This window comes from Scatophagus argus, chromosome 13, assembly GCF_020382885.2.
Source record: "Scatophagus argus isolate fScaArg1 chromosome 13, fScaArg1.pri, whole genome shotgun sequence".
Lineage (NCBI taxonomy): Eukaryota > Metazoa > Chordata > Actinopteri > Scatophagidae > Scatophagus > Scatophagus argus.
The window spans coordinates 23,076,866-23,093,521 of NC_058505.1; the positions used below are offsets into that span (position 1 = coordinate 23,076,866).

The 16,656-nt window shown below is 38.5% G+C and overlaps 1 protein-coding gene across 1 annotated transcript in view; it reads right to left on the reverse strand.

Moving 5' to 3' along the window:
• Window positions 1-3,135: 3,135 nt before the first annotated feature.
• LOC124069485 (potassium voltage-gated channel subfamily B member 2-like) overlaps window positions 3,136-16,656 on the reverse strand; it is a 20,433-nt gene continuing 6,912 nt past the window's right edge. Inside the window, exon 2 of the mRNA XM_046408687.1 lies at window positions 3,136-5,862. Within this exon, the coding sequence (XP_046264643.1) occupies window positions 3,877-5,862 (1,986 nt within the window). The 3' untranslated portion in view covers window positions 3,136-3,876. The remainder of the gene's footprint in view (window positions 5,863-16,656) is intronic.

Sequence of the window (16,656 nt, forward strand, 5' to 3'; positions counted from 1 at the left end):
AAAGTTTAGTGGTGTAATGTACCAAATCCATAATAACTACCAACACCATCTGACATGCAGTGAAGCTACAACTTCTGGGGTCCACTTTTCTAGTTTAGTAGTCCAGCCTTGCCTGCATCAAACATACACACAAAAATGCACAAGACAAAAGTAGGTTACATGAACACATTTATTTTTCTTGCATATTGGTTAATGAATCAATACCATTCACTATCATTATCATGACTTACAAATAATCAAACTGACCTGACAGGCTATTGTTAACCAAGTTGAAGAGGGAAGAGTGGAACATTAAAGAAACAACAAAAGAATAAGAGCAGTCAGGAGAGATGAAAAAGCAGGTTTTTAGTGTCTCATTGGTGTCATTGTATGTTTATCTAACTGTACAAAACCTAAATGGTTACAACAACAAATAAAAACAGAGCTTATAAGACATTTTTCTGATGATTTTATGGACATAGTGCATGTGAGGTCCCTGATCTGCAGCAATGACAAACCAATACTTTCTGTACCACAGAACCATGTCTGGTGAAACAAACCATTTAATCACAGTCCATTTACATTTTTTTAAAAATTGGGACCCTGAAAACAAACTATGTTTAATGATTATGGTTTTTGCAGTGTTTCTAAGCCCATTACGTGATTAGCAGAGGTGTGAACCTGTTACATCACCTATTATCAATGATCCTGTTTATATGTGGAATGTCCAAGCAGGGTTTTGCATACTACAGCTTTTCCAGTCCTTTGTTGTCCCTGTCCCAACTTGTTTGAAATATGTTGCTGGCACCAAATTCAGAATAAACACATATTTACAAAACTCAATGAAGTTGATGAGGTCAAACATTAAATATATTATGTTTGTGTTGTTTCCAATTGAGTATATGTCAAAAATAATTAGCAAATTATCACATTCTGTTTTACACAGCATCCTAATATTTTTGGAATCAGGGTTGTAGTACTGTGCTGCAAGTGAAATATTTAGTTGAAATATTCAGTATACTGCTGCAGCATCAAAATGATCCAAGCTGAACTCACTACTGAATGTAAATGAAGCCACTGCTTTCCACAAATAGTTGCATTTGCTGAAAGAAAGACATTGTGGCACAGTGAGGTTAGAACTAATGTTATGTTGCCTGAAAACTACATGAATGACACTGAAGTTGAACCGAGAACAAAAAGTTTGCAAAACCTGAGAAACTGTATATCAACATATCAACTAAACAGAGATAAACAAGAGGAAAAATAGAACAAAACAAAACAACAAAAATAATATCTGGCCATATTGAGGATACAGGTTTTTTTTCACCTTCTCATAAATTTATGAAAAGGCACCCATTTTTTTAATATATTGAGATGTTAACAATAACACAGAGCCCCGAGTTACTCTTATAAAAATACAATGAATTAATTTTAACTGACAACAGAAAATGGGACTTCTAGAAAGAGGGAGGAAGTGTACTATTCTCATTCTGCATGTGTGAATAATCCATTGTGTACAGAATTAAATGTGCGTTTGAAAGTGTCAGCATGTGTTCAAATGTTTTGCACAACTGATCTAATGAAAAGACATCCATTAATTAATTACACAGAGTGCTAAAGAGGCATCAGACCCTTTCATTCAAGTGGCTTAAGAATGCCTGTAGAGGGCATGCTTATACTAAATTTACAATACAATCAGCACCCATGCAAAACAAGTCACAGACCCATTCTGTCTCTGATCTCTCCCCAGTCATCAAATATAAATATGTCCCGGGTGAAACAGTACAAGCAGTATGTGGAGTCACCTGAATTCAGGGGTTACCTCCTTCAGTGGACTTCAAAGGTGAAGCCTTTGCAAGACTGAAGGCCCAAAGGGTGAACCTGCACCTCCTCCCTCAAAGGACAGTTTATTTATTACCACTTGATCTTATTTTGATAGTTATGTCCATCATTTGTATTAGTTATGATTGGTTACTAAGTTCATTGCTGAAGTCTGGAAACATGGCAACAACAAAGTCTGACAAGATCAGACATAAACACAGTCACTCTCCTCAAAAGTATTCATGGTGTTGCATTCAGTTGTTCACATGAATAGTGAGGAATGAAAAGGATAGCCTGAGGGAGTAGTTTAAACTTTATCTGTTGTCACACCTCCACACTCCAGCACATAACTGTAAAAGTGATTGTCAGGTTATTGGTTAGTAAAGCTTAGAAAAACCGGTGCTGTCTCTCTCCCATTCAAATCAGACAAGTAGACAGATAGGAGTTGTTTGAATAGGATTTTTATTTTTGAATAATCTATTTATCTGCCTTCTTTTTCTCTACCAACTAATTTTGACTAACCTGTTGGTTTCCAAGTTTCCAACCAGTCTGACTGTTCACGTTTTTTTGACACTTTGGTCTTCATGATGATGAAATGATGGCCAAAACTACAAAACATGAGCCAGTTTGTAATAAACCAGAATTATCATTTAATAAGACACTAGTCTCACAGAGACCAAAACAGATGGTGTGTTTAAGTGCTCTTCATCTTCTCTAATCCTAAAAACTCACTTGATATTATTGAATTTAGGAGGGATTACTGAACACACCATTAAACAAGTGGCCAGCCAATGTATTGATAAAGGATGGGAAAAGAAGAACATATTTGGACATTTCTTTGGAATGGGACAAGTCTCATCAGCCTGTTATGATGACATATTGGTCACAGAAATGCATGACACTGAAGGAGGAGCCTCCGAGCTAAGACACAGTAACAACCCATATGAGAGTGATCACTTTCCTTGTGCACTTTTTTCTCTGTCTTATGTCTTATGTCTGTGTGTGTGTGTGTGTGTCTGTGTGTGTAATATAATTTCACCTGTCTCATTGTCAGCATATATGATATAGTGTTGTATCCTATGCTCTTTAATTTGTACGCAAAAAGTGAGTTAGCAATGAACACAACAGCCTTTGCATCGCTATCCTATTCCCTTTTCATCTTCAAGCTCCTGCTTTCATTTCAGTTATCATAGAAAAGAAGAAGGAGAGACAAAAAACTTTTAAAAAATTACGCTTATAAGTGAACCTACATTGTTGAAGCAATGAGACAAATAACAGTGTTCAGGACACAGCAGATGTCCTCTTGGACTATATAATGCTATTTTTATCCAATGAAGTGACAAGAGTGGGACTTTTAGTCCTGTATCATGTGCTTGAATTTGATCTTGATCTCATTACAAGAACACAATACCTGGCCTAACAGAACGATGAGTAAGCAAGACCTGTAATACAGAAAAAGACTCATCATTGTTTTTTCAAGTCTCATAAACAGTAAATTTTCATAACTTGCTTAGGCAATTGCAAAAAATATTATTTCCTTCCACATTCTGTCTTTCCTTGGTGTTATTAGTCCATCATAATAGTGCATTACAAATAGGGAAGAGGCAAGCAATCAGGAAATGTAAATAATACCTGTTGACCTGTTGTACACAAAAACTTTTCAAAGTAGTTCAGGGTAAATATTTTAATTCACACAAGGCTTGATTTATGCTCACATATGAGCCCTAAAGTACCACTGTTCACTTTTTTCTCTGCAGCATATTGGTCTGGTCTTCAGAGAATAATCAGTTCCTCTGATATGAGACAGTGTCTGTCAGATATTACCCAGATATGGGGTACATCCTCATGATTCCTGTTTTTAAAAAACCCAAAAAACAGGAGTCTTTCGGGATATGACCAATGCATTTCTCCAGAAAAGCTATAACAACTGTTATGATAGTTTAACACTTTGATGAATATGCCATCATCCACCCCAGGCAATAGTTGCTAAGGTTCATTCTGGGTAGGTGCTGTCATCCTTTTCCTCAACTTGTCCATTTGGTGTCCTTGTCTGTGAACCTTTCTTTACTTTTGGGTTCACATGCTTGTTTCACAGGGAGGTGTCAGGCTTCCATCCAGAACAATGTGGTTTTCTTGTTTCTCTCCGCTCAGTTCTGCTCCCTCCCTTCCTTCTCCTTCCTCCCCTCCCTCCATTGTTACTATCTCCTGAGTGCAGTTGAATGGGCTGCTTTTAGAAGACAGTGGGCTAGCACTCCTGCTGGAGCCAACAGCAGACCTCTCCATGTGATTTCTCCCTTGGTGGCTTAAGCCTGTGAGCTGCCCTTCAACTTCTAAGCTCCTGGTTGCTGAGCCCTCACCTCCGACCTGGGAGTTGCTTGGACTGACAGATTGCTGGACAAGAGGTGCTGACTGCAGGATTGCCAGTGGAGACTTCCCTTCCTGTGTTGTGTCATCGGAAAGCAGTTGACCAAGTTTGGTTGAACCACCCGAGGCAAGGGTCACCACAGGTGTCATCACTGCCGTTAATACATCATCTTGGGCTCCAATGAAGTCAACCTTGAGGGCTTTTGTCTTCTGTGGGCTGCTATAATCTTGCAAGGAGCTGCAGATGCTGTCATAGGTCACCCCAAAGCTTTCCACATTCTGTGGCACAAGACCCATATCTCCAGTCCCACTTCCTCTGGGACTGGACACAAACTCGTATAAACCCTCTTTGATGATGGTCATTGGCTTGATGCTGTCAGGGCCCCTGTTCACCTCCATGCTGCTGATCTGACTTAAATCTAAGGGAGGAGGGATACGCTGGTGTCTAGCACCAGATTGACCTCCTTCAGCAATGGGGAGAAGAGACCTTTTTTCTCCTCTTTCCAGTGATAAATCATCACCCACATTAGAGGATCTTTTGACAATGCTGACTTCAGGTGAAGTTTGCTGTGTTGAAGTAATTACATTCATCTCTATCTGCTCATCAATAATTTTGTCTTGCTGTTCTGGGATGGTTGCAGTCTCTTTGTCAGCATTGTCCAGCGTCTTCGTATTGCGATGTGGAGGGGTGATTTTGTTAGACAATGGATTGACTCGTTCAGGGGAGCCCAGCTGAGCCACTTCCTGGTAAAATGAATGTTGGGACCTGCCTGGACTACCCACCTCTGTATTGCAGTAGTGCTTTTGGTAACTCCAGCGACTTGGTGACAGATGATTGTCCACAGGACACTTACTGTCCTCTTTCTTTTCCACCAAGACATCTGTGAGTTCCATACTACGTGCAAATGCATCCTTTAGGTTAATAGAAATAATACTTCCACTCCGTTTTGCTCTTTCAAGAGCTTCCCTCCTCTTGATAGCCTTCTCCTGCCTTTTCTGCTCTCGGTAAAACTCAGAGAAGTTGTTGACAATGATTGGAATGGGAAGGGCAATGACCAACACACCTGCTATGCAGCAGAGCCCCCCTACAATCTTGCCCAGAAGAGTTTGTGGGTAGATGTCTCCGTACCCAACAGTGGTCATAGTAATAGTAGCCCACCAGAAGGAGGCAGGGATACTGGTGAATTTGGTGGCATCTTCATCCTTCTCAGCAAAGAACACCAAGCTAGAGAAGATCATAATACCCATGGCTAAGAAAAGGATCAGTAGCCCCAACTCATTATAGCTCCTTCGCAAAGTAAACCCCAAAGACTGGAGTCCTGTAGAGTGCCTGGCCAGCTTCAGGATCCTCAGGATCCTCATAATTCGAAAGATCTGGACCACACGGCGCACGTTTTGGAACTGCATCACGCTCTTGTTTGATTCAGTTAAGCAGAGAGTGACATAATAAGGCAAGATAGCCAACAAATCAATGATGTTCAGTGGTGCTTTTATGAAATTCCACTTCTTGGGTGCTGAGAGCAGGCGCAGAATGTACTCCATGGTAAACCAGGCAATGCATACAGCCTCCACATGGGCAAGACTAGGGTTGTCATTGAACTGGCCAAATTCATCTACCACCTGGAGCTCAGGCAGGGTGTTCAGGGACAATGAGATGGTGGAAATGATTATGAAGAGGATGGAGATCATAGCCAGGACCTACAAGACAAAGACAAGATTGTGGGTTACTGTTATCTGTTAAACAAATGACATCAGCATGCTAACATTGTCATTGTGAGTTGTGTTGCTGTGTTTGTTGCTGACAACAGCATTTAGCTTAAGTACACTGTGTATAATTCACAAGCAGCTTTGCCAGATTTGAGAAAACCCAATCTGAATCTCAAAATTTTCTGAACCACCAAATTTTCAGAAAAGTAGCTAATGTTTTAGGAGTTTTCAGATTATGAAAAAAATATTTGCATCAAGTCTTTTAGATTAAATGATGTTTAAGTCCTCACTTATTATGAAAAAGAAGCCTTTAGGTTTTATCACAGAAGTGAGATAAGCCTTGAGAAGGAAAACACCTACAGGTGCAGTGTAAATTACACTCCACTCTACAAATGTGTTAAATATATTTTCTGCATCTGCAAGAGCACCAGGCTCTGCTAAGGTTCCAGTGACATAAATTTTCATTAGAGAGTGTATGCACAGTCTCTGTGTACCTCAAATTCTGCCACACTAGAAAAAGTTAAGGAATGCGTTTTTCACATTGGTGAAATATGTGCTCTAAGGATACCTCAAAAAGTAGAACTACGTATTTGTGGTATCCACAGGTATCAGCAGTTTTCCATGTCTGGAAGTATAATCCATAGAGCCTTAGACTGAACAACATACTGATGATTTAGCTCTCTTAAAGCCTTACTAGTTGCACTTTGAGGGAGCTAGATTTGTGAGATCAAGCAAGGTCATGAGCTTACGCAAGAATCTGTCTTGCCAGCCTCTCTATACCGCTTATCCGTCAGGGTCGTGGGGGGGCTGGAGCCCGGCTGGAGGCGGGGTTCACCCTGGACTGGTCGCCAGTCAATCGCAGGGCCAACACACAAAGACAAACAACCACACGCTCTCACACTCACACCTAGGGGCAATTTAGAGTAGCCAATTAACCTAATGTGCATGTTTTTGGTATTGTGGGAGGAAGCCGGAGTACCCGGAGAAAACCCACACAGGCACAGGGAGAACATGCAAACTCCACATAGAAGGAGAACCCTCTTGCTATGAGGCGACAGTGCTAACCACTGCACCATCGTGCCGCCTGCTTTTTGATCATAAAACTTTAAACCTTAACTAACAATGTAAATTAGGTTGGATCAAAATGGTGATCTGATTATTTCTATTTTATTAGACAGACTGCAAAACTGGGTAGGCATCTCTTGTGCAGCCTTAAAATTGTCTCAGTCCTGCTTGGAAAACAGATTCTTCAATGTGTACGTTCATAATCATGTGTCTTCTTGACTTCTCTGCCATGTGGAATACCTATTTTTTGGAATCTATCCTGTTCTCCTTATACATGCTCCTCTTGGATCAGCTGTTCAGCAGGTTTCAAAATGTGTCATATCACTGATATTTCCATTTCCTATTTCCAATAATATAACCCAGTAATCTAAATCAACAGTCCACTCTTCATGACTGCCTAACTACGATCAAAGATTGGATGTCGCTAAACTTTCTCCATCTAAATCGTGAAAACAAACAAACAAACAAACAAACAAAAAAACGACGTGCTCGTAATTTTGGTATCTTCTCTGAGTCTTTGATTTGGTTGTCTTCAAGAAATATTGCTAAAATCAGAAATGTTTTATCACCATCAGATCTCGTCCTTTTGATACACACCTTCATTTTTCCCAGCTAGATTTCATCCCATTCATCAAGTCTTGGTCTCTTATCCATTCCCTGCTCCAACCTCAAGACAAAAGGTGATGGTGCCTTTGCTGCGTTAGCCCCATCCCTCTGGAACACTACCCCCTATTCCATTAGATCCACTAACTCTGTTAACTGTTTTAAGAAGCTTTTAAAAACCTTTTTATGAAACTTAGCTCCAAAGATAATGTTTTGCTCATTTTATTTGTATTTCTTTTTATTGTATTTATTGGTTCATTGTTTTTAATGCACTTGCTCTTCTATGTGTTTTCTTTTACTTTTTCTTTGTTTTTATTGTGTTTTCTTTATGTGAGGCACTTTGTAATAATAATAATATTGCTTTAATAAGTGCCATATAAATAAGGATGTACTTACCTACTGTCTGTTTCTAATGGCAGTATTCGGTAAATGTGCTTGATAATGTTTCCTGATGAAACTTGAAGGCAGCATTCTCTATGCCCTTTAGCTTCCCTTTGGGTCACATTAATATTTATTCACTCAGAACAAACTAATATTTTCCTGTATAATATCACGTCTTCTTTCAGTCAGCTGCTGAATGCCAGCTTATTTTCTGTTTTTTCTGATTTCAGGCCAGTTGGAAGAGTAAAACATGTGAATTATATTCAAAATACTTCATTTATTCAAACCAGTGTGTTACTGTCCTTAATATAAAATGAAGAGCCATAGTAGACTCAGGGAGAACAGAAAGAGAACAGAGAGTTGCAGTTGACAGAAATATCAGTGAGTTCAAAAAAACTAACATCTAACATAACAACTTCAGACAAGAGTTGTCACAAACACTATGTTGTCACTAACACACAATATGACCAGATGACGAGCTTTGTAATTCATCTTTACAGTTTATGAAATACCAGTATTATGTGCACTCTGAGACATTATTTTAGCTATCACTCACGCTGAAAGTACAGAACACAATGAAACACTGATATTCTAATATATAGTGCAATACATACTAAGCTTTATAGTGACAGAGCAGCTTCAATGGTCACAATTGAAGGATCTACGTTGCGCTCATGATTGCAATCATGACAACTTTCAGACAGGGCTGAGCAATATTATCTTGTATACAAGCTCAGTCAATCCAGTTCATTCAGCTTTATCTACGAATAAATTATCCATCTGTCACCCACTCAAATGGATTTCTTTCTTGATATAAAGACCTGCATCCACATGGACTTGTACCCCTGAGGGTCCCTTTCCATGCACACAGTAAGATGGCACAATATACGGCAGCAAAACTATAATATAAGCAGCAAAACTAAACGCTGTATAAACGGGGCAGGACAGAGGAAACTCTCTTAAATAATCAGATTTAAACTTTTTGCCACTGAAATACCGTCTTAGGTGGATTTCAGGATTTATGAGGGAATCAGCTGCTTCACAGCAAACAGTTTCACTGCAAGAACTGGAACTGTGATATTTTGGATGTGTAGAAGAACATAGAACATTAATTAACATTAAATCCATCCCTGTTGGCATATTAGGAGATAAAAATAATAAATGTCGTTAAGCTGCTGTGTAATGCGCACAGTATCTCTATTAGAGGATAGATGCACTTATTGTTGCTACTGCTCGGGATTACTGCAGGTCATGTGATTAATTAATGTATTATTCCACCCACCCAAAACCCACACAGTCTTAATCAGAATGATAATATTTACGACCCATGAATGAGTTGCAGTGTCTGTGGATATATAAGTGCAATCTATCCTCCACTAATGCACAGCGTCAGTAATGCTTCTGACCCTGAAGCAGCTGACGCACAGTCTAGTTTCCTCATTAGTATGGTCTATATCAGAATGCATTAATTAAGAGGGGTTTATGTCTTCAGTGCATTACTATTACTGCTTTTATGATCAATGTAAGGAGAGACACAGCGATCTTTGGGCATCATAGACTCATACTCATAACAGAATAACATATATACATTGTACATCACTGTAACACAGTGACTGGAGACATGAAGGTAGCTTTCAGGTTTGTCAGTCAGTTTGCACTGAAACATTTACCATACATAAAATCAGTGTTTAAATCACTGTTTAAATAAATCTGTATTTACGCAGGTTGAAACGTGCTTAGAAAAATATTGGTAAGAAAGATTTTTGCAAGTAAAATAGGAAGTAAAAAAAAAATCTTCAGTAAACTTGAACCTAGACAAATTTTCAACTGCAAATAATCAGATTATTATTACTGGGTGCACTATGACTTTACAATCTTAAAAAATGAATGAAAAAGTAAAGCTGCAGTTAAACAGTGCAGATTTCAGATCCCTGCAGATTTCAATTTTGTCCAGAGATATTGTACATTACACTATAACTAAAAAATCCATTTCAAATTAAATATAAAAACGTGGTGCATCTGTGGACTCAGCCATGACAGTTTGCCCTGACATCAGGATTCTTTGCAAGATGTATGGCTGAGTTACTCCTGTATAACCACGTAACATTGTGTAGAGTACAGCAGCTAACTAAACAGAAAAAAGGGTTGTGTCTTTGATGAGCAGAGTCAAAGGGGAGCAGGTATGCTTGGAGGGGTGGGTGGAGATAGGGAGGGGGCTATTTAGATTATACTAAGTTGATTGGTTTCATTTCCTTTCTAAAAGTTGTTTTCAGCAATATGTGAACACCGAAGAGGAAATTTTAGTTGGGAACTTTTAGAACCTTCTAGGAAGACTTCTAGTGGTACAATATTGTAGAGGAGCTTGGATATCATTGTGATGTCTCACCTTGGACTTGGAGACTGCAAATTTAAAATTGTATATTACAAGTTGAGGGGTGGAGTTTGAAAAATGTGGGGATTTATTGTGACCCAATCATGTGGCAGTACAGGAAGTGTAGGATCAAATATTTTTAGCCTCTAAACTGTTTTTCTTGTAATCAGTCTCTTGTGACTCTCACTACTTAACAACAGTACAAAATTATTGGAATATTTCTTTTAAATACAGTCTATCAGTGGGGATCGCACTGATTAAAAACTGTCAAATGTCTATAAATGGAGCAATTCAACTTTTCTATAATTCTATTCTCAAGAACAAAACTGGTCTATATCCAGTGATAGAAGAATGACCAAGAATTTCTACTTAAGTAAAAGTACAGATTAAACAAGCAGCCTTAGCTGCTTTCCTTTAGCGTCTGTTGCTTCTCAGACTCCTGTGCCCTGCAGTGTTCCAAGATAAATCACGAGGTTTGAAGAAGGAAAAAGAAAAAAAGAAGTTCTGATACCCAAATCTATTTTCAGAGAATGCCATGCAAGATGCTCAGCTGCTTATTAGGAGCATTATACAAAACTATTCTTCTTGTGTCAACCACTTTCACAATCTCTTTTATATCATTTTTATCCTAATTCACTAGAAATAGTTACCAGGGCCAGCAGACATGTCATGAATATTTTACAAATTTCAGCACGAAATATGAACAGATTGAGAGTGAATTTGTTTTAGCCCCTGCATATTGAACTTCACAGATCATTTATGAATCTTTGATTCAGTTTTTCCCCCAACCTCTGATCTGAAGCTATAGAGTCCTATTTGTCACAATACGACTCACCTAGAAAATGGACTGAGAGGATTCGATGCCACACGCTAACACAACTGTTCAAAAATGCTCTAATGGGGAATTATAATGTTTGAGCAGAGTGAAGTAGCTGAAGCATGTGTGAGTCTTCCCTCTGCAGCCCTAGGACATTTCAGGATAATTCTAATAGGATTGTGTTGCTATCTATGGAAAGGATAGAGAGAGGTTAGAAGTGTTTACTCATTCTTTCCTCTCCCAACAGGAAGAATCAAGCAATAGCTGGAAACCCGCAATATCTATCTATCTATCTATCTATCTATCTATCTATCTATATGTATATGTATATGTATATATATATACATATACATATACATATACATATACATATACATATATATATGTATGCAAAAATTCCACAGAAACACTCCAAAATCCTGTGGAAAGCCTTCCCAGAAAAGAGTAGAAGCTGTTATAGCTGCAAAACTATCCATGTATTTAGAATGCAATGTCATTAAATAATGGTTATGTGTCACAATTTTCTTCACGATTAAACAACAACAAAATATCGCTGGACAGCAAGGCTAGCTTAAAATGTTACATTATAATTATGGTTGAGCATGTACTAAGCTGAAATAAGTATACAAATCGTGTAATATTTTACAGTATAGTGTAAATATTATCTGAGTAATATGAAAATAAAACATCTGTACTCATGATGAGGGAAATCGTCATAAGGCAGGTGACTGAAGTTTATTCTTTTAAGTTTATGAAAAACTTTGTTCTGGTGCTCAGTTCTGAGGCTGAGGCTGTAAGTAGTTTGTTCAACTTCTTTTCAAACCATATCAACTTCAGTTTAGTTAAACCCACTTCCTGTTCAAGCACCACCCTCTTTAAACCCTGCCCATTCGGAATACAGATACAAATGCAGATAATTTAGCTGGTTAAATAAATGGAATAAAAGATAATGGTGTGCTCAGGACAGCTGTCCTGCTGGCAATACAGAAGTATCCACTGCAGTGCCAGTGTTTACTGTTTACTTTAAAGATACTGTGCCACTCTAAAACTAAAGCAGGTTTTTATTTGAATGCTGCTGCGACAGATAGAGCAGCACTCACAGGGAATACAGTGTGTGACTGACACGCAGGACATGATCAGTTAAAAAAAAAAAACATCATCAATCTTAATGCACTCTTTTATTCTGCAATGACAACTGTCTCTGTGACTCAAGGGAAACTTCCTGTAAAATCATGTGATGGAAGGATTGTCTTGGCTGTTTCCAGGTGATGGAATGTCTGGCTTATCAGAGCCATGTCAAAGGACACTGAGCATTATAGCATTACACAGCGTACACTATTTCTGCTGCTTCATAATCCTCATTGAGACTGATTAACTTTGTACTTGTGTCAGACAAAAACAAGGGTTGTTAGGTAGCATCTGTAAAGGCAAGAAAGGAAAAGGAAAGAGAGAAAGAGAGCAAAAGATGGAAGAGATAATATATAGAAATCCAAATAGACAGAGGACAGAGGGAAGTCGAGGGCAGGTGTATCAAAGTGTGTCCATCCTGCAGCGTCTTAATGGCTTAATGGCTGCCAAACGCTGTGACCTTGGCACCCAGGGCAGATTTAAAGCAGTACCAGGAACACACAAGCTGCTTTAGAAGCTGTACATTTCAGGACAAATTAATGGAGGATCCATATTTAAGATTTGTCTGATCAATAACAATTTGAGTTTATATCACAGAGAGTAACTAACAAAAAAAAGTGGACTTGACACAGGCGAATTCAGTGTTAAGGCCTTCCTGTCACTGTTTTATGATTACCATCAAAATCAGCTGTTTTCTTGAAATTTTCCTCCCTATAGTCCATAGGCTGAATGAATGACTTGATACCCATTAAAAGTGTTAAATGTATAAAGGATCCCCAGAGGATGAATCCTAATGTTTTGGTAACACTTAGAAAACTGTTTATGTTTTATAAAAAATTGATGCATGTAACATACATGTAAAGCTGGTACGGGGGCATGTTTATCATCATGTTCCACCCAGTTAGAATGTGAGGACACTAATTATTGAAGTTTTGAAAGATAAATTCTTGCATTGTTAGACAACCTTATCTGCTCATCAGCTGGATAGCAGTGTATGTTGCTCCAAAATTAAATTTCAGCTTTAATGGTGCCTTCAAAAACATGCAGATGTGCACCAATACCCCCATACCAACACAGACACTGGCTTTTAAACACTGGGCTGGTAATTATAGGGAGGGCCCTTGTCCTTTCTTCTTAAGCCCACAGGACACAATGTTCATGATTTCCAAAAAACAAACTGACAAAAAGAGAAACACCAGATGGAATGAAAGAATGGACGACCTGGCAGAGAAATCCAAGCCCTGATCAATATGTGGGGGTATTTTTGGAACAAGAGGCACAGGATCTGCACTGCTGCTTCCACAGAGGTCAACACAGCTGATCTGTAAAGCTGTAACCAGTCATATTGTTTTCAAAATGTTCACATTGTTTGTTAACAGTGACTTGTACCCCCTTGTAAAGTGGTTGGTAACGTAATTGTGCATGTTCACTACACTGTTAGATGAATGCTGATTTTTTATAGTGAAATATGATCAACAAATCCCAATCCCAAAGTCAAATCTTGTCCCAGCTCATCTCTGATGCTCCCATGTACCCATAGAGGCACAGATTGCTTTGTTTGTTATAGCAACATGTGAACATGGTGGGTTATTTTCTTTCACCATGATGACAGTAAGGTTGAATTTGCCATAGCCTAAAACTGTGATGATACTTGATAACTGTTGCAAAAAAACAGCTGAAAATGTGAAATCTCTGGGAGAAAATCTGGGTATGAAAGGTGCTAACTAACTTCAAGGATTTGGATTTACAATAAAGTGGAATAAACACTGCCCTTTCCAAACTCCAACAAATAAAGTGTTTAAAAGACAGCGGGGTTACAAACACTATGCTGTTTACCTTCCACAAATTATGGCCGTTGTCGTCGTTGGCCAGTTAGGTCTTTGGTGAGGCTTCAATAAACTGGACAGAGTATACCCTGCAGCCACAGTTAAATTTCCATACCAGGGAATTACAATTTATTCCAGTTCAACCCCAAAAAATTGAATTTCGAATCTTGCATTGCTGACAACACATTATTGATGTAATTCTTGTATATTTCATCTGAGCTGTTAGGAAAGCAATCTTGCCACAAAATCCATTTAAGTAGTTTTTCTGGAATTTTTAATTATGTAGTTGCTCAATCACGAAAAAGGTAGATTCCATTTTGAGGAAAAGAGTGATTGAGATCCATGGGAACTGGGCAAAATCCATCTCCTAATAAAGATGATGGTTATTTGAGTGAAATCAAAATAACAGTGAATCAATCAGTCAAGTGCTAAGGGGTTTTCCAAATCCACAATTCATCTGGTGCACAAAGGTCCTCAGAGTCTCTGGAAGTCTGGAGAAAGTCTGCTTGGGATGCAGACTTCACCAGTTTCAGTTTCATCATGCAGGTCAGATATAATATTCAACCACATCATGATACTTCAGTATGTGGAAGTTGTCTCCATTGTCTGATGACAGGAAACACGTCAGAGGATGTTCAGCTGTATCCTGTAAGGATTCGATCAGCAAGTCCAGAGGGTGGACATTTGAATATATTGGACACGCAAAAGTTCAAACACATGATTAATTTTGTGAAAAAGTTGCATGTGGTTAGGTTTAGACATAAAAACTACTTCAGTTAAGTTAAGTTTAGGAAAAAAATATGGTTTGGGTTGGAAAAAATGTACTTACATAAGTGAACTTATGGACATAAGTTAAAAGAGGTCAGCACTGACTCTTGGTTTCGCATGGCACTGTGGTCTCATCAGTCACAGTCCTGTGTTTGGTGATCCGTCCACCACTCCAGCCTTTTCCATGCTCTTCATTCTATGTCATCTGGCATTTTTTTCTCTGTTACATTAATATATAAATTCATACACAAATGACACACAAAAAGCTTATTCATATGGAGCATCCTCATTCTTTTTAAACATGGAGATATTTTCAGAATTAGTTTTGTACTATACTACTGGTGTTCAGGTGCATACTGTACCAAACTCAGGATGTAAATAACAGAAATGCCAGGTGTATCATTACCATGTGAAAGCAATGATGGTTTTCAGCCCTGCTTATTGCACACCAAAACAGATACTCACGCACGCATGCACACACACGCATCCTAAACCATTAACCCTAACCCTAGACCTAAACCTAACTAGCTTTACATCAAGTCTTTGCCTAAATTACTGAAATCATTTCCTGTTTTATTTTGTAGCTCACCTCCTCATGTTTCATGTCTCATGGTACATTACGTGTCTTTGTCTTTTTTCCCACCTTTTTTGAACTATCCTGACGAGTTTCAGCTATTCCTTGTTTGCTTTCCCTTCCCAGTGTATTCGTACCTATTATGTCACACATTCCAGGATTTTTTCCGAAGTTGATGTATTTTTCAATCTTGCCAGTTCCTTGGATTTTGCATTGCCTGCCTTTTCTTCAGGTAACCCTTTTTTTAAAATGTACGGTATTTTAATTAAACCGCTAAAGTGTACCACCTCCGCCTTAAGTGTCGGCATCAGGCTTACAGCTAGATTGTTTTAGCCCAAGGAGAACTTCCATGAAACACTCAGTTGCTCATCAGTCTTTGACTTTACTCTTAGCCTGAATCAAAGACATAAAGTGACCTTAAGTACAATGCATACCAATGTTATGCTGAACAAGTACACACGTATTTTCACATCTGAGGGTCACCACAACAAGCCATAGCCACCTACACACTATCGGTAGCAATAACTTGGAAACAGGAGACCACCTCTACAAGATTTCTAAGTACTGTTTAGAACATTTGACTCCAGAGCAGTAATACTAATGTCCCAATTTAACAATTTTAAGATGAAAATGTAAGCAATTGGGTGACGCATGGCAGGGTGGGTTAGTGCACTCACCCCATGTACAAAGAACTGAAATCCCTTTCCAGCAGTGACCTGGGTTCAAGGCAGTCTGCAGTCCTCTGCGGCTGGTCTTCCCTCCATTTCATGACATTTTCTCTGACTGTCCAATCCATTAAAGGCATAAATGCCTCAAAATAAATAAATAAATAAATAGTACAGCAGATAGTACAAGATAAATGGTGAAACAAGAAGTCACTTTCTGAAATCTAATGGACATTTTAAACACTCTCAATAATAACTAAACTAATAATCTTCTTTATCTGAACCTATTGTAAGGGATTTAGATAAAATGGTTCAACTGGGTCACTGACTGACTGCTGGCTCATGTGGTCTTCCTGATGCATTTTGTTGTAACGCTGTGTTTAGTAGAGTCACAGTTTCCAGATATCAGCAATGAAGCTGACGCATAGCAAATCTGAATTTCAGTGTGCTAACAAGTTTCTGACAGGGTTGAATACTTGGAGTAAGTGACTGTGCTGGCCATGGCAAAACGGGATAAGAATGTAGAATTCACATGCTTACATTTCAAACACATTTATCAAACAGTATTAGGGTTAACATTTATAGTT